Source organism: Acipenser ruthenus, chromosome 1 (assembly GCF_902713425.1).
Source record: "Acipenser ruthenus chromosome 1, fAciRut3.2 maternal haplotype, whole genome shotgun sequence".
Taxonomy (NCBI): Eukaryota; Metazoa; Chordata; class Actinopteri; order Acipenseriformes; family Acipenseridae; genus Acipenser; species Acipenser ruthenus.
The window spans coordinates 101,960,509-101,982,831 of record NC_081189.1 but is presented as its reverse complement, the minus strand read 5'-3'; the positions used below and the strand labels follow the sequence as shown (position 1 = coordinate 101,982,831).

Genomic DNA, 22,323 nt, shown 5'->3' with positions numbered 1-22,323 from the left:
TTGGTGTAAGTGCAGTTTCAGTAATGGAGTAGCACCCCTTGGTGAACATGCAGGTAGGGGTCTGTTCTAAGAGCCTGAATTTATTTAACCAAGCTGTGGCGGAGTGTCCCACCCCTATTTATTATTATTTGTATTTTTGTTTACGGCGCGGGTAAAAGCGCCGCGTCTTTTATTATTTTATATTTAAAAACCCTGTGAGGATGCATGGCTGATCAGCTACTGATTATTTAACTAGCTGACAGTCATGCATCCTTACCAAACGCGTGCAGACTCTGGCCGAGGGATAATAAGATAATTACCAACTAGTTAATCCCTCGGCCAGAGTATATAAACCTGCAGCTCTCTGCACTTGAGGTTGGGTGTACAGAGGAGAGTACGGGGAGCGGAGAGAGCGAGCAAAACTTAATTATCAATTGCTAAAACGTGCTGGATTTTCCAGCACGACACTTACTTGTTTGTTTGTTTATTCGTTTGGCCTTCGTGCCCTTTTGTTTTGTGTTTTGTTGGTTTGTTTAAATATTTTGTTTGTTAATAAATACGCTGAGTGCTACTGCACTCAGCTTCACCCGCCCATCCCTTGTTTTGGTTTCTACTTCCTGGTCCGTGACGTCACCACTGCTAGCCAGACTGTCACACAAGCATAGTACAAGATATTATGTTTCAAACTGTAACTGAACACCCTGTAAAGTTAACAAGAAATGCATTACGTTAACTTTGCTGTGTTCCGTGTTTTTAGTATTACAGCGTTATATTTTTAAGCATCTTGCCGACTCTTGAATCAACATTTTACTCAGGAGAAAATAGAAATCTCTAAAGGATCGTAGTGTATCCAGATCATACTGCTTCCTGCAACAATGCTCCAACAATAAGCCACTTGTTTCAATCAGAGCAACTGCATTGTTGCAGGAGGGAGCATGAACTGGATGCACTGCGAATCCTTTCTTCAGTCGAACGTTCCTGAGTAAAATTCGAAAAACACCAATTCCCTAGTTAATTTACCTGCGATGTGTCAATTAACATATCAACACAATCAGGTCATAATTCTATTAAACAGCATGGGCTACAACAATGGTCAAGTAATGTGCTTCTTGTAAACACTGCAGGGGGCCCTGAAACACTTTCAAATAAAAGTATGTTTATTGAACATGCAATTCTTTCAAAATTGGACACAAACCTATTTAACAAATAGAAGTGCACAATAGGCAAGATGTAGAATTATTTTAGCTACAATTACTTTAAAATAAACCCAATCATACTTAGCTTTCTTTTTACTATACTGGAAGGTGCTTTTTGTACAATGTATAACAAAATATGAAGGGGAGAAAATTAGGACAAATGTTGAGGGTGGATGCAAGTCCCAATTATACAAAAAATAATCTGATGAAAATGTTATTGTTTTATTGCAGAGAAATTATGTTTCTTTAATACACATACAATAGATTTATACAGTTATGCTTACACACCACCAAATTAAAAATCAAATGGCACAAACAAAGCTACAAAATTAAATTTATAATAAAGAAGGGATGTACCCTAGTCAACTGTGATGTATTACACGCACACACACACACCATCCACTGCTGTAAACACAGAATAAGGCCACTCCACTGTATACTATAGTGTACATTCAAGACATAAGAGACTTTTTAGTTCCCTATACAAATCAACTAAATCTCATCTGAATTACTACTCTTGTCCACAATGCAATAAAACACCACTATGGACCGCATTAATGATCTAAACAATGGCGGATCTAAATACTGCCACTGTTTGATTATTAAAATCTAACCATAATGTTTAGACACAAAACACAGACTCACATGAACTGTAAGACATGTTTTTCACAACTTTGGCATAGAAGGGGCCTTGACAACCTGAACAGTGTCAGTATCTACTGTAGATAGAGCCCTGTATGCTAAACCAGTTATTATTTAAGAGCTTCCTTGAAACTGAACTGGAGTGGTCTCAGTCTTTCCTCCTGTAGTAACCATCTCCATTAGGCTTCCCGAAGCAGGTCTCTCTACTCCGGTGGTCCAGTTGTAAAAGGTTCTGGAACACAAATAGATGCTTAATTGTAGTTCAATAATTACTTGAAAAAGTGTTAACAATCCTATCTTCATTAATATACGTGTACCGTACATTAGCACATTACCGTGAACATTACTGCACTACCGTTTCAGCTAATAAAAACTGTATTGTGGCCTCTTATTTTCCCTAACAAAAACAGGGCAGTGAACCCTCAGGAGGACCTGAAGGCGGGAGTGGATCTTCAGCCCCTTCTGACATCATTGTGGTGGTGCCACTTCTGGGTTCAAACAGCATGTTCAAGATAATTCATTTCCTTACCATTATGATATTTGTAATCATGCTAAGTGGTTCTTATACTGTGTCTAGTAAGAGCCATCTAATGCTCTGCCACTCTGGAGCGAGTTCTTTTGCTAACAATACACTGCTGTGCACTAGATGGCGCTGGTGCTTACTAATATAAAGACATTTTGGGCTCGATTCTGATGAAACAAGTGCAATCGCAGACGCAATGGTTAAAAGTCAAACGCGTCTGCCCCCTTACGGCATGGCTTCTCCAAAACCCAGGGCAAGCGCGTTTAGTGGCGCAGTGACAGCGCCCAGACAGTCAATGCTGAGTAGGTTGGGGAATTTGCTATCCAACCAGGGCCAGGCAACAATCCCTTTAAGAGACAGAATGTGCTTGCGTCACCGCAAGGCTCTGTTTTGAATGCAGAGCGGCAGTAGCACAGAGCAAGAAAAAACAGCGCAAGTCAGAACAGCTAGTAGTAGGTCACTCGCCGAGAGAATACGTAAACCATGCTTCACGACACAGGAGATTGCTATATTAATAGAAGAGGTAGAGGCACGTAGGTCAATCATTTATCATTTATAATAATTATACAAGGTACATTATTTTATGGCATTGACATTACTACATGTAAAGTGTAAAATACTTACTACCCTCCCTGATCTGTCTACCAGTAGCAGAGCTGATTCATTTTCTAGCAGGACATGACATGCCGCATCACGTTCCCTCTGAGCTTGTAATGTACTAGAGGTTCAATATAACCAGGGCTTTGATTCTCATGGAATATTTCCCGGAGGCCAACCACCCCCCCGCTCCCGTTTGTTAAAAGATCATGTAAAGAATAAAAGTACAGCTAACTTATTTTTTTTTTTATTTGCATTTGAGTGCATGTTTGTGCATTTGTGTACGTTTCAGTATTTAAGATACCGTTAGGTCCTAACACTTATTAGCAAAATAAATAAAATAAAAAGTTTCAGTAATTAAAAATAATCTAGTTATCTGCAGTATGTGTTAATCCTGATCGTGCTGTTTGTTCAGTTACTTGTTCACAGAGTGTGTTCATAAAGTCAAAGCCTCCTTCTCCTGGCTTTAGAAGAGATGCGATGTGCCTGTGTTGTTACTGTGATATGCTTAAAGTTACTGAAACTAATCAGACTGCGTGCAGTTGTCTGATTTCAACTCGTCATTCAAAACGGAGACTAGTTGCTATAGTATTGTGGTTACTGTATTGCCACTGACAGCAAACACTGTCGATTATTTTATTTTCTTTATCTTTATTTGCTATACTAAATTTAAATACATAGATAGGACAATGAGGAAGCAATATACTTTACTTTGACAGACAACATTCAGAAGAGACTTTCTTTCAACAAGCAGGCAAAAGGTAAAACACACGACTCACATATTTTTCGGCGGACTGATTGATTAAACAGTTTGAAAGACATTCAAGGTCCTTCATCAGAGATTTAAGCCCTTGTATAGACCAATCAGGTCAATTTTCTAATTTGTTATAATGTTTCAAACTAGTAAAGCTCATACCTTATCAGGCAGCGAAACCGATTACTTGTTTCAGGTCTGCCGATAGTAGTGACTTATTTCAATCGCGGAAACAAAGCAAATACATTGTGTTAAGTTTACACAGCAGTTAACTCGTTTAAAGTTGCACATGATACACGCATGCACACACAGCACAACCAGGGAACGAAAGGACAGACATACACATACAGATACAGAAGTGGCGCTCCTGTTCTGCTGCTCTCCATATACTGTACGTAAATATTTTCACTTAGAATAACTGCCATGAAAATAAATTGCTACAGTAAACCTGCTGATATCAGATTGATTCATCTGCTGCGCACTTACTCAGCAACAAAGTCCAAAGGTGTCCAGGAACCAAAGTCTGCGTCAGGCATTGATTTTCTGTTCATTGGCGTATCCAAGATAACGCTGAGAAAGACAGTCAGAGATATTTATATACAAATTGTTTTGATCCTGCTCTGGTCTACTGGGTACACAGAGAGACAGAGTTCATGAGGACCTTTCTAAAAGAGGAACAGAGGTACACCAGGATTTAACATTACTTAAAGTGACAATTTAAAAGATGAACTCCTTTATAAATGACTTGGGCTGAAAAAAAAATACTCTTTGTATCACTATTAACATTTATTTTAGTTTTTAAAAGCATTCATTCCAAAAAAGAACAACCCAACAACCTTTTTATATAGTGCTCCCCCTTTATACGCTGTAGTTGGGAGCCATAGTTAAGTCTATTTGTGTTCCATCTTATAACGAGACTACTAGTGTTAGTGTAATGGCATTATGGGGCAAATGGAAGCCATGACCGTACCACCTTATAATCTGTTCCACAGCATAAAGGGCTGCTTTATAAAAGGGGAGCACTGTAACTGTATGTATATAGTATATATATCATCTTTAATCAACAGGAATTCAAAAGATATGGATTTTTTTTTAAAGGTATTTTCTGAACCACAAACACAATGCACATGGAAAAAATATTTTAAAAAGCTATATACTTAGAAGCCCTGTTTTTCAGACCTGCTTGTTTTTTTTATTTTATTAGTCTATTAATAGCTGGCTATTTAAAACAGATGGACAGAGTACTAGGGATGTGGACTTATGAATGCAAGATCAAAGACAGGGCAGTAAATGCATTGCCTTCTTCGAGCAAACAAGAAGGATCATGAAGGAAAATGTGCCAGACACATGATCCTATGGAGATATGAAATGGATACATTTCCAAAACCAAACAATGCAAGCAAAAACAATGTGGGAGTTTGTTAATTATCGTGGGTCAATTTATTTTAATACAGTATCATATTCTATGCAAAGCAATCATAAATCTTTGTGGACGGCATTTTTCTTCAAAACAATAAAGTCAATTCTAAAGCAATTGCAAGCCAACATGTTTACTGCATGTGCCACATACAATGAACACAAACTGATGATTGGGCTGTACTGGAATGAATACAAAAGGTAGCACACAGACACTGTCAATACTTTAAAATTTAAAGTAAATAAATACATGAACAGTGAAAAACTAGCTCAGTTTCACTTTAAACGAAAACATTGCAAATTTAAAAAGTTTAAAAAAGACTACTTTACAAGATTCACATGACTCACAACACTTTAGAGTCCCTGAAGTACCTCCGTTAACCTCAGGCACAGTGCATGTTTCCAGTTTCTCCGTTATCATTGGATTTCATGACCTGTGCCACTACAGTTACTTTGAAGACCCATGGTTTATCCACATTCAGGGAGCTATTAAGAGATCTAACCATTGCATTCCTGAGCACTGACAATAGTAAGAATAAGTAACGATTTAAGAAGAAAAAAAAGGAATTCTGAGAGTATCCACCTAAAGCATTGTTTAAAAACTTTTCAAGTAATACCCAAGAAGGTCAGTGAAATGCATGTTCTTCCCCCAGTCAGGAAATGAGTGGTGTGTATTGTGATTTCAAGAACTTACGGAAGAATAGCAATGACAGCTGAACCGGGTGGCAATCCACTGTTCTCTCCAGCAAGACTCTGACAGAGCTGATGAACCGCTGCTTTGGCCATGCCATAACCAATCATCCCTAGAAAGTAAAACAAAAACAGAGAACTGGGTTTTGTTTATATTTTGTGTATGTGATTTTGTTTTGTTTAACCTTTTTATTTCTTTATTTCTTTTTGTTAAAACCTTTTATTTTATTTTTGTATTTAAATCAACAGCGCCGCTGCGTCTCTTTGTTTTGAATCTGCAGTATCTGGTGTCAGTGTTTTTCCCTTCCTGCATCTAGCCTGACGTCACTACTCAGCCACCCTGTCACAGATTCCCTAACACCAAGTTAGAGGCAGATACTATATATGTTTAGGAAGTTTTCCCCCTTCTGAATTCCTTCAGCTTGAATAATCAACTCCAGCTGTCTACAAGCACTACAGATATACACCATACAGCTGCCACCATAATTAAAACTTCTGGAAAGCAGAAGAAATGGAAAAACATCCATAAACAGGGTCCAAAACACAAAGATAATGCAAAACTTGTTTATATACACTACCGGTCAAAAGTTTTAGAACACTCCCATTTTTCCAGTTTTTATTGAAATTTAAGCAGTTCAAGTCCACTGAATAACCTGAAATGGTACAAAGGTAAGCGGTAAACTGCCAGAGGTTAAAAAAAAAGTTTAGGTTATCAAAAACTGAAAAATAATGTACATTTCAGAGTTATACAAAAAGGCCTTTTTCAGGGAACAAGTAATGGGTTAACAACTTACAGCTGTTCTGCAGCAATGGAAGTAAATTAAGCCATGAAAGTTGATGCTAACAATTCCTACAGGTATCCCAACTTTTGTTGATTACTTACAAACCCTCTGTCTGTATAAAAGCAGTGTTGGAACAGACTGTGTTACTACACCCTCTTAAGCATTATTTGGACAGTATTGTAATGCAGGAAGTAGTATATTGCTCTCATAATGGCGAGAAAAAGGCAATTAACAAAGGAAGACAGACAGACCATTATAACCCTTAAAAGTGTAGGTCTTTCCTTTAGAGAAATTGCAAAGAAAGCCAAGGTGTCAGTGAGTAGTTTCCTACACCATCAAAAGGCACTTGGAAACTGGAGGAAACTCTGACAGGAAGAGGTCTGGCAGACCCAAAGCCACAACAGAATCAGAAGACAAGTTTCTGAGAGTCAACAGGTTGCGTGATAGGCGGCTCACAGGACAACAGCTTCAAGCACAGCTTAACACTGGTCGAAGTAAGCCAGCGTCAGTTTCAACTGTGAAGAGAAGGCTTCGAGCTGCAGGTTTGACAGGTCGAGTGGCAGTAAGAAAGCCATTGCTAAGATGGCAAAATAAGAAAAAGAGGCTTGCCTGGGCCATGAAGCACCGCCAGTGGACTACTGAAGACTGGAAGAAGGTCTTATGGACCGATGAATCAAACTTTGAAATCTTCGGTTCATCACGCAGGGTTTTTGTACGCCGTCGAGTAGGCGAAAGGATGGTTCTTCGGTGTGTGACACCAACTGTCAAACATGGAGGAGGAAGCGTGATGGTCTGGGGCTCTTTTGCTGGATCCAGAGTCGGCGACTTGCACAGAGTGAGTGGCACCCTGAACCAAAACTGCTACCACAGCATTTTGCAGTGCCATGCAATACCCTCTGGTATACGCCTAGTTGGTCAGGGGTTCATCCTACAGCAAGATAATGACCCAAAACATACCTCCAGGCTATGTCAGAACTACCTTAGAAGAAAAGAACAAGACGGTAGGCTTCAAATCATGGAATGGCCAGCACAGTCTCCAGACTTAAACTCCATCGAGCTGGTTTGGGATGAACTGGACAGAAGGGTGAAAGCAAAGCAACCTACAAGTGCAACACATTTGTGGGAACTTCTGCAACAGTGTTGGGAAGAACTTTCCGAACAATATTTGATTTCCATTGTAGAAAGAATGCCACGAGTGTGTTCGGCTGTTATATCTGCAAAAGGTGGCTACTTTGATGAGTCAAAAATTTAGATTAAATTTTGTTAAACAAAACGATTCCATGATTTCAATAAAAACTGGAAAAATTGAGGTGTTCTAAAACTTTTGACCGGTAGTGTATATATATATATATATATATATATATATATATATATATATATTATATATATATATATATATATATATATATATATATATATATATATATATATATATATATATATATATCGTATTACTTCAATTTGGCGCTACAGCGTTTATTTTCAATTGATCAAAATGACTGCGGCCCTTAAACGAGGGCGGTCTTTATTAATAATACTGTGCTTTACAAACGCTGCAATATTTTATTAAATAATTTAAGGCATTTTAGAAATGGCGCCACGAGAGGCTCCGATCTGCAGCACTATACTCTTGTGTGTTTTCGGGGCTTGAATACAGTACATTTACTGACAGTTAACGAGCGCCTATTAGGTGGGAGTTGGGAGGTTAGGGGAGTACTGTACCAGCGAATCAGGAGTGTGTATTGGTTGCTATGGGGCGGGACAAGAAGAGGAGAGACAACGGTAGTTGAGTGTGATGCAGTTGTTTTTCTTAACGAAAGCTTGTTTGTAATTAACTAAAATTTGTAACTAAATCTTCTCATAGATAGTAAGCAAGTTTATTATATATATATATATATATATATATATATATATATATATAAAACAAAGTCTTAACATCTTGTTTTATGATCTACTAAATACATACAAAAAAAACTAAAAAGATTAGTTGAACAGTATGACAAAAACATATTTTATTTTTGTCATAGCACAGCAGTAGAGTATACTATGACACTGAAAACATGGTTATTCTTTCTTTGTTCAGTATGACCTTGTATATGTGGCAGCAGTGTGGAGTAGTGGTTAGGGCTCTGGACTCTTGACCAGAGGGTTGTTGGTTCAATCCCAAATGGGGGACACTGCTGCTGTACCCTTGAGCAAGGTACTTTACCTAGATTGCTCCAGTAAAAACCCAACTGCATAAATGGGTAACTGTATATAAAAAATAATAATGTGATATCTTGTAACAATTGTAAGTCGCCATGGCTAAGGGCGTTTGCTAAGAAATAAATAATAATAATAATGAGATCTTGGTAGCACTGACAGCGATTTCTGTGCCAGAGCCTCTGAGGAACAACACTTTTCTTTTCTTTAGAAATTGGCAAATGATGAAAGGAGATGGAGAGCTTGAGCATTTTTGGCTCTCATGCAATGAGTGATGCAAGCCAATGCAATACTGAAATCCATCCATGTGCAAGAGTTGCATTAGGCTACCTTTTGGTTAAAGATTTTGTGTTGAAATTGTGGATTGAAGTTTATAATTCTGCCATTTTCTAGTACCTACTTATTACAAAGGCTAGGTTTAGGTTACTCACTAAATTAGTCATGAGTCCCGTACAAGTCATAAGAATCACTCTCAGTCTTACAATAGGCTGAACCGTATTATTTATTCACATGATTTGTGATCCACTTGGCAGCTCAAATCGCCTCTTACTGTATAGGTGTTTTCATTTCTAATTAATCCCCTAATCTGAACTTGAATTTCAGAATAGAATGGTTCCCATCTTCACCAGCCTTTGCTGACGCGTTCGACATGCCTAAACAAACCTGGAAAACACTGGAGGGATTAGTTAGTGATTTGCTTTACATGTACATATATGTTTTACAAAAATCACTGGATTGTAGCAAGATATTGCAGTTATATGGATTATGTATTGCTTATGTATGAGAATTGCACATGCATATGTTGCAATGTTGCGTACCATGTGATCTGTTAGAACTAGCCAGTCGAAGCTGTGTGCAAAGCTGAAGAATCTCAGTGACTTCACAAGGGGCATGATAGTGGGTCCCATGCAATGGCTTGTTGATCAAGGAGTCTCCCAGGTGTACCAGGAATGGCAGTGTTTTCAGAAAAGCACAGCTCTGGTTGCAATTTAGTCATGATAGAGTCAGCCTGCAGCTGTGTGAATCATTTTGTGTTAAATCATTTCAGTCTTTGAACACACAAAAAAAATACGTATTAAAGTATAGGGAGATTTTTTTTATGTAAATGCTTTGGACTGGGCTGCTCAAACAAAGCGATGTACATTGAATATGATAATTAGTGTTCAAAATAAAAAGTTCATTTTTTTGCATCATTTAAATGAAAAACTGAGCAGGGCATTCTAAAGAAATTATTTACAAATGCTGGGGGATGGGGGAGGGGGGAGTTTTAATGTAAATTGCTCCCATATGCTTTTCGTACTGCATGCACATGAGAAATATCCGTGCTCGGCAGATCAAAGCTAGGTACATTTAACTCAAAACATCAGTTGCAAATGGGTGAACCTGGCTAATGTTAACATCTGTCAACAGTGCATATAGGTCTGAAGGGCACTAACTGCACACATGTGGGAGGTGAATGTGCTGAGTCACCCCTTTTTATGCCTCTAACAATATATCTACAAAACAATCAGACTGCTGAGAGGTGTATAATGAGCATTTTCACATGCAATCCCACACTCTTGTTCAGGAAACCAAATTCAATTGCTAAAGAAAAATATGGTTCTGTGGAAAAAAATTAATAAATAAACCAACAGACTTATCCTTGCATATTTTATGACACCAGCAACCCCCACACCAGCCCTGATCCGAGATTCTTTTATGCCAAGAGGTTGAAAAGTTGGAAAGGGAGTACACAATCCCCTCAGCACTTTGCAGACGTTTCTTATATAACTCGCTTTCCAAAGTAGCCTATTTATTTAAATGGCAATTTCTTACCTGCTCCAAATCTGAAGTCCTTTATGCACTACTTGCTTTTGCTGGAGTTCTGCATAAGGACTCACACACAAATTACTTTTTGCTTTGAATTTCATACCATACAGAGCTATAACCCAGGAGGTAGTTCACCTTGTTGTTTTTCAACATAACTGGCAAAAATGTCATTGAGGGGGCCATGCAAAGCAATGGCAGATTTGGTACTTACTCTTTTGCTACATAATTTTTTAATATATATATATATATATATATATATATATATATATATATATATATATATACACACACACACACACACACACAGAAGCACAATGAAAACGCAACAGTCTGCGTTTTACAACAATAGCTCATTGGGCACATAGATAATGTTATTTACATTTTAAATAGTGAGCAGATAGGTTTGTTGATTGTTTGAGTAGTATTGTTCCTTGGGATAACAAAATACTGAGCTCAAGTCATGTTATTTCATAAAAACGCCAGGTGCTCAGTGTTTGGTATTTGACTTGTTAAAATTGCCAAAATGAGTTGATTAAGAATCTGTATAAATATCCATATGAAAAGACGTGACTAATTAACGCAAGAACAGTGAAAGATACGACCATGCCCCGCTTGAGTAATGAAGATCGCCTGGTTGCTACTGGCATGATTGAAGGCGGTCTGTCTGTGAGAGAAGTTGCCTGGAGAATGAGATGTTCTGCTTCAACAATAAGAAGACTAGTCCAGAGAAACCAGCTCTGTGAAGAACAGGCCACGTCCTGGAAGGCAGATGGTCACCACATCGGCCCATCACATCGTGGTGAGTGTTATGCTGACTGTTCCATTGTTCAAGCCAACCGGTGGGGTGGTGGAAGTGTGATGATGTGGGGAGGAATCTTTAACACAAGAACGCCTTTGGTGCAGATTGAGGGCAATCTTACTGCTCAGCGATACATTGACGAAGTCCTTGAGGCAACAGTTTTTCCGTTCCTGCAAGCCAATCCAGAAGTGTTGATTTTCCAGCAGGACAATGCAAGACCACACAGTGCTAGGATTACAATTGCATGACTTCAAGAAAACAATATCGAGGTCTTGCCGTGGTCAACTTTTTCTCCTGACCTGAGTCCAATAAAACATCTGTGGGACCAAATCAGTGCCATCCACAGGAGACAACCACGACCAGCCAACCTTCACCAGCTGGCTGCAGCTGCACAGAAAAAGTGGTGGAACATCCCACAGCAGTCTATCCAGAGGCTGATCAGGTCTATGCGTCAACGCTGCCAGGATTGTCTTAATGCTCAGGGAGGTCATACACGATACTAACTTTGTAATGTTTTCATTTTGACAGGGTGTCACGTTTCATACTGAAAACTTATCAATATTCTTTGATCTGTATTTCTGTTCATATTTTCAGAGTTTTTGTTTGACATCTATATTTAAAATATTGATTAAATCCATTAGACCCTAGTGTTGAATTTATTTTGTGCATCACTATATATATATACACACACATACACATACATACATACAGTAAATAAACTGGATATTGCCTTCTTCGGCAAAGAAAAGCTAAACACTTTGAAACATCCTACCTGGTGTTGCAGCTAACGAAGCCTTTGCACCAGCCAGTGTCAGCAAGCCTCCATCCTTCAGATGTTTAGTGGCTAAGTGACTGGAAATAAGTGAAGTCCAAACACTCTGCTTCCACATTAGGTCACTGTTTTTGTACAATGCTTGAAGAAAGAACGAAAGATTAAACATATTGATGATGAATGTGAAGCACACTTTTGTTATGGTGCTAAATTACTTTATCTTACTTTGTCAGACCGCGTGGCTATACTGTATAGTGTCATTGCTCAACATATTATTAACTGCTCCATCTCAATGAACTAGATTATTAAAACTACAAAACATTCTTTATTGTTTTAAACACAGAGCCACGTCAATACAGAAACACTTGAGATACAGTATTTAGCAGCTGCTTTTATGTCAACAGGCTGTTCCTCAGATGACTGACCGTTGCTTTTATTAAGCCAGTGGAGTATATAAAAGCTAAATCTTCCTGTTGAAAGTCAGTTTCAGTCATGGTGCTCAGCTGGCAGGTGGTCATGCATCAATACTGCAAAAATATGATGTTCACACACCCATGTATATTTTCCATTTGCATATCAATATTCCACACCTACATTTAGATTTTGCACTGCCACCTGCCCATCCACCTGCAACACACAGTATGGCATCCACTTTATTCTCCCCAAGCAGCTGAGACACATCAGCGGTCACCTGTATGAAACAAGAGAAATCAAGGGTATCAAACTGACCTCTATTCAGTCACTATCTGTTCTGCTGAACATTTGTGCTGTGTTAAAATCGAACAGGCTGGACACAGGCTTTACAAAGACCATTATTTTGTCTGCACAAGCAGCTAAAATAACTAAAGTATGGTGTTCTTCAAAATAAAAATTGCATACAAGGCATTCTGAGTTATTGAACGCCTGTTGTGAAATATTGGATTGTGCAAAAGAGAAGGGCTTCTACCTACTCTATTAAATAATAATACAATAAGAATATTTCAGTTGTTTATGTAGACAGAGTAACAGGGCTGAGTAGGCAATGGATTGTAATGTAACTCCTCAGCAGAAATGAAACTGCACAACTAACCACCGAAGCTCTATCATCACATTAGTGTTGCTGTTTCTTTTACCTGATCCGCTTGTTCAGTGAATGCCTCCGACATTTTAACAAGCACGTTAGCATTTGCTTGTTCATTGGCGACCATGTCAATACAAGCCACCCACTGGAAAACATCAAATGTTATTTGTCAATGAGGCAAGGAATAAAAACAACAACATTCAAGTTATGAGAATAACAAAATGTATGAGACGCGTGTGGTACGAGTTGAACTTTGATCGAATATGGCCATCTCCCTCTTGCAGCCATGTGCACTTACTCTATATTATGAAGCCAATTTATATTTGTTTGCTTTTTATCCATTTTATATATATATATATATATATATATATATATATATATATATATATATATATATATATATATATATATATAGATAGATAGATAGATAGATAGATAGATAGATAGATAGATAAATCGCAAAGATCAACTGCAGGGATCTTGCATACCGTGTTTTATTTTTTTATTTTGCTTTTTACCTGATGATACTACTATTGTACGTTTTAATTCATGAATTAATTTCATTAATTAAGTAATTAACAACAACAACAACAACAACAGTAGTAATGTTAGGTAGATGCAGTAAATGCTACACAGTATGCTGCAGCCTATATTGCCGATTTGGAATCGCTTGAAAAAATAAAAACTTAAAACAGGTACTATTAATATCACTGATAGAACGCTGTATTACCAAATTGCAATGTACAACTGGAACACTCACAACAAAATAAGACTACAGACGTTTTACCGTACTGTCAAAAAAAATATTCTAGTAGTGAACTATCTGTACTGAACTACTGCTTAAATTAATGAATTCACTCTTTCCTCGTTTTGTTTTGGTAATTACTCACCCATCTTTTAGACTTAAAGTACTCCACACATTTGGACCCTAAAGCTCCTTTTCCTCCATAAATAATTACTCTGTGTGCTTCAGCGGCTGCCATTCTCAGACTTAGATCTTCTTTACTGTTCCTCTAATTTGGACTACTGAACCTCAGATGACAGTAAAGTAAGTATCAGCAAGGTACCACTGTATCAGTGAGAGTTTGTGCTTTTTCTACCCCTCCCACATGCCGAATGAAACATTGTTCGGCTACACAGCTCACTGTACATACAGCACCATCTAGTATGGAGGACTGTTGTTACGTGTTTACATACTGAAAATAGACTAATCACCTACGGATGTATTTGGTCCCCGTGAAGAATTGCATTCCTGAATTTCCCTTGTAACAATTTATTTACTTTATACATATTTTCTCCGGGACCAATGTATATCTACAGTCAGAACCTTCTAGATACACAAAAACAACAACAAAAAAATAAGGTAACGTGTAAAGCACACTACGTACCAGTGAATTACAATTTCCTAGTCATGGCATATTCTCATTGATTGCCTGTGGTTTTAGATATTCAGTCAATTGATGTAATTACCTGAATGCATTTTTACCAGTTAAACGCTCAATGATATACCCTCTAAGACCACAGATTTGTATTTTACCATTAGTCCAAAACAAGAATGAACTATACAACATTTATTAGACATAATAATTACTGATACCGTTCAGTGAATTATTCATTTATTTATTTATTTATTTATTTATTTATTTATTTATTGGATAAAGATATTTTTAATGCTTAGCATGGCTATCAGAAAGGCACATTGTTAATTATATTAACACATCTTATTGTGACAATGTATTCTTATATTAGGAACTAGTATGCAAATTATAAAAGTACCATACAGTCAAAATCAAAATGAAGTCTTCATTTGTTTATCCCAAGAAATTAACTAAATAGCATCTTGATGTTAACAATATGCAATGTTCTACAGCCATTGAAAAACAAAACCTCCCCTTTTTCAGTGTTTCCTTTGTTTCAGTCTTGCAATGTTAAAGTTCAAGTTGATGTTTAAGATCATAAATTGTATTTGGCACGTTGACCTACCATTCTGCCCTTCGAAGGCGTAATGCTTTGTGGTTTAGAAGAATTTGCTCACTGTTGTGAATGAGCTGACAGCGCAGTTGCTATGACATCTAATACAGGTCAGCAACCTTAGAATAGATAGCTTCATTACAGTAAGGCTGAAATCAAACACCACTAGAAATGAAATTCCTAAATATTTCTCTCAACTACAACCGCAACCTGGCAGCCGATTCGAATAAGAGGGAAATTGATAAGCACCATACAGCATTGAGGAGGAACAATGAAACCAATGAGTGAAACATTAGCACAGTGCCAAAGATAGAATTACTTGCTTGTGGTAAGAGAGATCAGTGCACTGGATAAATAATTAGGTTTTGTTTCCAATTGCTTAGAGTTTCTATATTTGTGTGTGTTTTTTTACACAAGACTGAAATAATGGAAGATTTGGCAGCAATAAAGAAAATGCCTGTACAAACCTGTGAGGAGATCTCAGGAGAGCCTCTAGTTACAGTAAACAATCATGGGGACAACCTTTTCTAAGCGATGCGATGCCTGCACTCTTGAAAAAGACCTTGTTTTGCTTGGCTTCCATATTAAGCATAGCATCAGTTGTGCTTCTTGTTACAGCCCTTGTCACCCAGAAGTGGGTGACTGGAAAGATCCTGTGTAAGACTGGAGCTGACCTCGTCAACGCATCAGACCCAGAACTCGTCAAATTTATTGGGGACATTTACTATGGGATGTTTCAGGGAGGTAAAAACTGGCAGTGTGGTCTGGGCAACCGACGCTCAAAAATCTACAGTAAGTAAGGCAGCATTTGTATTTGCCATTTGTTATGGTAATCCTAGTTCTACTTACTACACACTAGTGTAGGTAATGTTTCCTGATTGGTGATTGCTCCTACTGTATGTCACTGCTAAAATGCCTGCAGCAATAAGATGCTAAGCCCAGTTCTTATAATTAATAGAACATTTAAAAAAGGAGGTTCCTGTTTTTTAATTGTGATGATATGCTGGTTTAAAAGGAATGTTTAAACCTGCTGATATAAACTGTTTTTATACTGGCAACTGATTACTGAGCGCAAAAAGAAAGATGTAAGAAGACCAAAGGGCATGTAGTCTTGCATAAACCTTGGAACTTTTTATTTCAAACTTGAATAGTTGGCATCTGACCTGAAAACCCAGGATGCATAAGCCAGTTTTGCAAATATTCTATAGAAATCATAGGACAGATTTTATTGTCCTTGGTTATAACCAGAGATTGCAGCATGTTGTACAATACAGTTAATAAAAAAGATTTGGTGAGAGCTGTGGTCCATGCAAACCCTGCACTTCAGTGCTTTACAAAGAGGTTTATAACAGTGAACAAGTAAAATCAAACTTGCATGGTTCCAAATGGAAAACATTTCAAACAAAACTTGTATGTATATGTCTGGCATTCAAACATGGTATATTGGCAACACTTGGATGTTCAGGAGAATGAATGTCTTTAATGCAAAGAATACACTTTTTTCCAGTTTTCCCTCATCTGGTGAAAAAGCTTAATTCTGCCCTTCACATGATAATCATCATCTTCCTATTCATCGCAATGGCTTTTGCTCTGGTCAGTCTCGTATTCTGTATATACAATGCAAGGAAGATTCCATACCAGTCTATTAAGGGACCAGCCGGTATATACTTGTGGAACTTCATTGCAGGTAACCCTGTTTCTTTGTAAATATTATAATTAATAAACTGGGCTAGCACCAAAAATTCAGCTACAAAATGTGTCTTCTTTCAACTGCTCAGTGAACCTGCAATATGATTGGATTGCTTGCTTCCTGTAACATATTATGATAATGTTCAAAACACTACTTTCCTGTATTTCCAGATAGCAGAGACTAAAGTAAGCTAGAGTGTTTTTGGGCGGTACTACAGTAGGCCTATTTTTTGTATCTAGTCGAGTAGTTTTTATTTATTTATTTATGTATTTATTCATTTATTTATTTTAAATGATTCAGACAGTGGCTGACCTACAGCTATGTAGAAATGTTTTGCATCACCCTATAGAATTAACTAATTTTGCTTATGAAAGTCAAATGAAACCGGCTTAATACCATTCAGACCAGGCGTCCATTATAGTGGACGTCACAAGTTTCATCGTATTCGGAGATATCCACGATATTGTCCATCAATTGCAAGCCAGTCAATTACAGTGGCCCTACAATAACCAAGCTAAAGACATTAATGCGCCCTCTGCTGTCAACCGAGAAAACTACATTACATGAAACTGAAGCATGGCATCGCTCCATCACAGCAGCTCAAGTAAGGAAAAGTTTGTGATAGTTTTAGACGTATTTGTTTATTTAATGTAACCTCTGGCTAGAGGTAGAAAAAAAAAGATAATAAAAACCTTCAGATCCCCCTCAAATGAATGAAGGATAACAGGAGACAGCAGTACAGTTAAAAACAGTTTTTATTATCGAGTGAAACACAAATTGAATGAGGTATCAGACAGAATCTTCTTTACTTGCAAACAAAGGTATGTGCTCATCAAATGTGCCGAGAATGTAAACTGTAGCTCTACTAGAAACTCCCTCCGACTTGACGCCGATCACGTAAACTTAAAAATAGAGAAAATAAAGTTAAAAAAAAAAACCCACAGAAACTCGAAAACAACCAAAACAAACCATAATACAATTCTTTAAACCATAATAAATCAAAATGATAACGTGCACACAAACTCAATTTAAAAGTGACAATTTATCCCGATTGATGATAGATTCCAACAACCAGAGTAAAAAACAATTCTACGGTAGCTTGGTAAAGGTATTCTCAACGAGAATTGTCTAGTAGTAGTAATGTTAAATCAGTGAGCTAGGCACCATAAGAGCACACACTAGTAAGAGAGAAAAAAATAAAATAGGTTGTCAAAAGAAGCAGTATACAGTAAATACAGTTAAATAAAATATACAAAACAACTGTAAGAGAAACAGTGGCTGGCACGCCACAATTCTGCAAACACAAGCATTACAAAATAATACCAGCCACAATTTATAAATACATTTATATTTATATAATAAAAACAGTACCTCCAGGCTGTGCAAACAAACAGACACAGCCGTGTGATTTAATGTGATTTAAATCAATATTTAATAATTAGAACAATGTAACAGGTTAATATTTTCTACTCAGGGTTTTCAGCTCTAGAAGTCCTGGAACTTCTGGAGGATGGAAATGTGTCTGAATTAGAATGCTGAATAGTGACGAGGAATCCCATGAAGAAACCATTTCATAAACTTGGTGAGTGTTGTGTGGAAAATCTATATTTTCTGTGAACTTTTATAATTATCAAAGGCTTGAGCCTATTTCTACAGAAGAAAAATAAAAATTGACATGCTCATGTAAAAATACATAAATACATCTTTTCATTTTTTTTGTAATTAGAATGTCTGTTTACACAACTTTTGGTAATACAGTACTCTTTGTCACCAATTTCAGTGGAGGACAGAGATGAGAGCCTGTGAGTGCAAAAAGAGGTTGAGATTGAAACAGACAATCCAAACAGACAATCCAGAAGAAGACTATGCAGAGGGAGAACCTGATGATCCATATGGACCAGAGGATGAATCACTTGCCAGCATAACTCAGAAGGGAGAGATCCAGTGGATTCACCATCCAGTTAGCCCTGTTACTGCGTGGGCCAAGCCAGAGTCTTGTGAAAACAGTTCTCCTCTTCCCCCATTTGAATACTTCAAAAATGATGTGCTTGATGAGATGTTCGAGTTGATGGCAGATATGACTAACTTCTATGCTGTACAGAAGCAGACACAAAGTTTCAAGAGTGCGTCCGTGTATGAAATGCAAGCCTTAATCGGCCTGCATCTGGCAATGGGGGCACTGAAGTTCCCTCGAGTGCGGATGTAGTGGGACTCCTATATACATCTAGGTCTTTTCAAGGAGACCCTATCCTGATTTTTTCAACTTTGCTCAAACTTACATTTGGTCAACAATTTGGAGAGGCCAGAAGAAATCTCAGATGTCTTCTTCAAAGTCCGCCCCCTCTATGAGTCCATTCGAAAGCGCTGTCTGTTTCTCACTCTGGAGGAAGTTCTCTGCATAGATGAGCAGATGGTGCCCTTCCGAGGAGTGCTCTCCATAAAGCAGTATGTGAAGGGGAAGCCTAACCCATGGGGTGTGAAAATCTTTTTCCTCTGCCGCAGAAGTGGCATGGCCTACGATGTCATCATTTATCAGGGTAGCAAGACCAAGATCTCTCCACAGAACATGAAGAGATTAGGCTAAGGAGCTGCAGTGAATCTCGAACTTTGCCAGCGAATGAATACTCCTAACCACAAGCTCTTCTTCGATAATTACTTTACCACAAACAATCTATTAGAAGTGCAAATACATGCTGCAGGAACAGCAAGAGTCAATCGTTTTGCAAACCCACCACTGAAGTTGGATAAGGAGATGTCCAAGAGTAAATGGGGAAATTATGATCATGTGACGAGTCGTGACAGGAAAATCCAACCCCAGGGATTCAAAAGGATGTAGTGGACCATATGCCCGACTATGACAACAAAAAGGAGGCTACACGATGCAAGCAACCTTTTTGGAAAGGAAAAACGCATGTATACTGTGATAAATGCAAAGTACATTGTTTCAAGGGTGCACACCGCAAATAAAACCCCAGCCAGAGGACATTTGAAAGTTATTATTATTATTTTGTTAAATAATTCCATTATGAAGTTTTGAAAATATGTTAGTGGGAGAATTATTTCCTGTATATGTCTTATTTGTGTTATGATACTTGACAACTGTGCGTTCCATTTGTCCATCTCAACGGCCTACAAAAAAAATAATCAAAAAGAAAAAACAATATTTTGTTTGAGTCTCATTTCTAGTAGCTATAAGAGTAGAACAAAATGATACAAAATATTTTTCTCATGCGCACCACTAAATTCAGGTCTTATTGAATTGCATACCAATTTGTAGTTTTCCATATACTTAACGAAAAACTGACAAAAATTAAAAAATGTGACATGAAATACTGTACTACTATTATGGCTTCCAGTAGACTTTTGCGATATCATATTGCAGTTTATTTGATTACATGATAAATCTAAATTATGTTCATATAGTATTTTTTTTTTTTTAATTGTCTCAATCATAAAATACTAAGTGATGCAAAACTTTTGGCCATAGCTGTAAGACATGGTTGAGAGGGGTAGCAGGAGCATGCTTGCTTCAGTCTGAATGAGAAGCAGGAAGGAAGAGTGTTCCTGAAGCTGAATCTATTTGAAATGTTCCAGTACAGCTAATGTTAAAATGATTGTTTTGTGTCCACTAGGTGGCAGTGGAGTGTTAGGTAGAGCGCAGCGCACCACAAAGTCTCCAGTGTTTTCCTTGTAAGATGATGGTTTCTTGTGTACTTTAACTGCAGGTCTGTTTGGCATCTCTGGAATCATCAGCTTTATCGCCGCTTTGAAGCTTCACCACCTGACCGAAAGAGTTGCCAATTTTCCTGAAAATGTGTTCCAGTTTGTTACCTTGGAAGAACATTATGGCTTCTCTTTCTGGCTGTGTGTGGCAAGCACTGCAACTCATGGGGCAAACTTTTTAGTCGTGGCCATCACTGGGATCCGTTTCCCCAAAGTAAAGATTAAAAAAGCTGAAGAACCAACTGTTACAGCTGATGACCTCCTGTACTGAACATTGTAAAATATACAAAGATATGCCACTCAGAACTTTATATAATGGGAGCTTCTAAAAACAATGAATGTAAATAAATGTGACTAAACCTATCATTAAACATAGTTTCTTCTTTTTTCATTTGTGAACGTGTAGAATTCATACTGCTGAGATTGTAGTGCCAGAAGTACAAGGATCAAAGGAATATTTATTTCTAATTTTGGTTAGATCCTGCAAAATTAAATAAAATTGATATCAACTTTACATCACTGTCAGGAACATTAGAAATGCATTATATATTTAATGCCAAAAACTAAAGTTGAACTGCTTTTTTTTCACTTGATAATTAATTAATTTTCTCTATGGAGAACTCCTCCTGCACATCGTATGGATTTCAGTTTCAGCTGTAACAGGATGTGTAAAATATAAAATTGCAAACCAGTTAAATATTATCTTGTCCCCATAATACATAATACACAGGCTTAGCTCCAAAAAATCAACCTTCGGTCTCGTAATTTATGACGTCACAGAAACCCTAGATGGAATTATTTTCCTGTAACTCACTGAAGCCCATCTATTATTCTCTATATATACTATATGTAGACATATTTGTAGCATTATATTGTGAACTGAACTGTGAAAGAGCTCTTCAAATGCTTATCATCTTACACATAATTATTAGTCTATACTTTTGTTATGTATCAGCATACTCACCCATGGCCACTGTATGGCTGAATACCTGGGTAGCATATTTTACTTGCATGTTGGTAAAAGGTGGGAGATATATGTGATTATCAGTTAGCTTAGGAGCTATAAGAAGGGTGTTCATTTTGTCTGTCTTATAGAACAGTTCAATGTGTCGCCACAGAATGTTTCTTCCATTGATCTGTTGATATTAAATTACAATTAGTATTATTATTTATTTCTTAACAGATGCTTTTACCCAGGGCAGTTCTATACAAAATACATATCAAGAATTACAGTACAATTAAGAGCAAGATACAAAATACAATGACTTCTGTCCTAATAAGAGAAAATAAAAAACACAGTACGATTTAGTATTGGGGCAATTCAAGAGCAGATAACAGTGTTTATAGTTACGTCAGGGTTAGATACAAGTACAAGTGAAATACAAAATACTACAGATTGGATTAGGTGCAGGATTAAATACAGTAAAATAGGGAGCAGATAAGTGCAAGTTAAAGTGCATTAAAGGCAGAGTGCTATATTTTCCAGAAGGGAAGAGTTGAGTTTTACAGGTGTTGTTTGAAGAGGAGTGTCTTGAGGAGGCGCCGGAAGGTGGTCAGGGATTGGGAAGTCCTGACATCCGACACTGCGGGGCGAGGTTGGAGAAGGAGCCGGTTCTGAAGGCAGGGGAGAGTAGAGGCGGTACAGCCAGTCTTCTACTGCAGGCGGAGCGGAGAGGTCGGGTGGGGGTGTAAGGAGAGATGAGGGTCTGGAGGTAGTT

At 37.6% G+C, this 22,323-nt stretch overlaps 2 protein-coding genes across 2 annotated transcripts; one reads left to right on the top strand and one right to left on the bottom strand.

Annotated features, from left to right (window-relative positions):
- Positions 1 to 1,376: 1,376 nt before the first annotated feature.
- On the bottom strand, positions 1,377 to 14,409 carry LOC117421346 (dihydropteridine reductase-like). The gene is made up of 7 exons (XM_034035641.3): positions 14,112 to 14,409; positions 13,274 to 13,366; positions 12,756 to 12,852; positions 12,162 to 12,302; positions 5,802 to 5,910; positions 4,178 to 4,261; positions 1,377 to 2,049 (listed from the first exon to the last, which is right to left on the bottom strand). Exons 1-7 carry the CDS (start codon positions 14,202 to 14,204, stop codon positions 1,932 to 1,934), a joined length of 735 nt encoding a protein of 244 aa, XP_033891532.1. The 5' UTR covers positions 14,205 to 14,409; the 3' UTR covers positions 1,377 to 1,931.
- A 1,068-nt stretch (positions 14,410 to 15,477) lies between these two features.
- LOC117421348 (clarin-2-like) lies at positions 15,478 to 20,932 on the top strand. Its single transcript, XM_034035644.3, has 3 exons — positions 15,478 to 15,984; positions 16,700 to 16,879; positions 20,608 to 20,932. Exons 1-3 carry the CDS (start codon positions 15,732 to 15,734, stop codon positions 20,874 to 20,876), a joined length of 702 nt encoding a protein of 233 aa, XP_033891535.3. The 5' UTR covers positions 15,478 to 15,731; the 3' UTR covers positions 20,877 to 20,932.
- Positions 20,933 to 22,323: the final 1,391 nt, after the last annotated feature.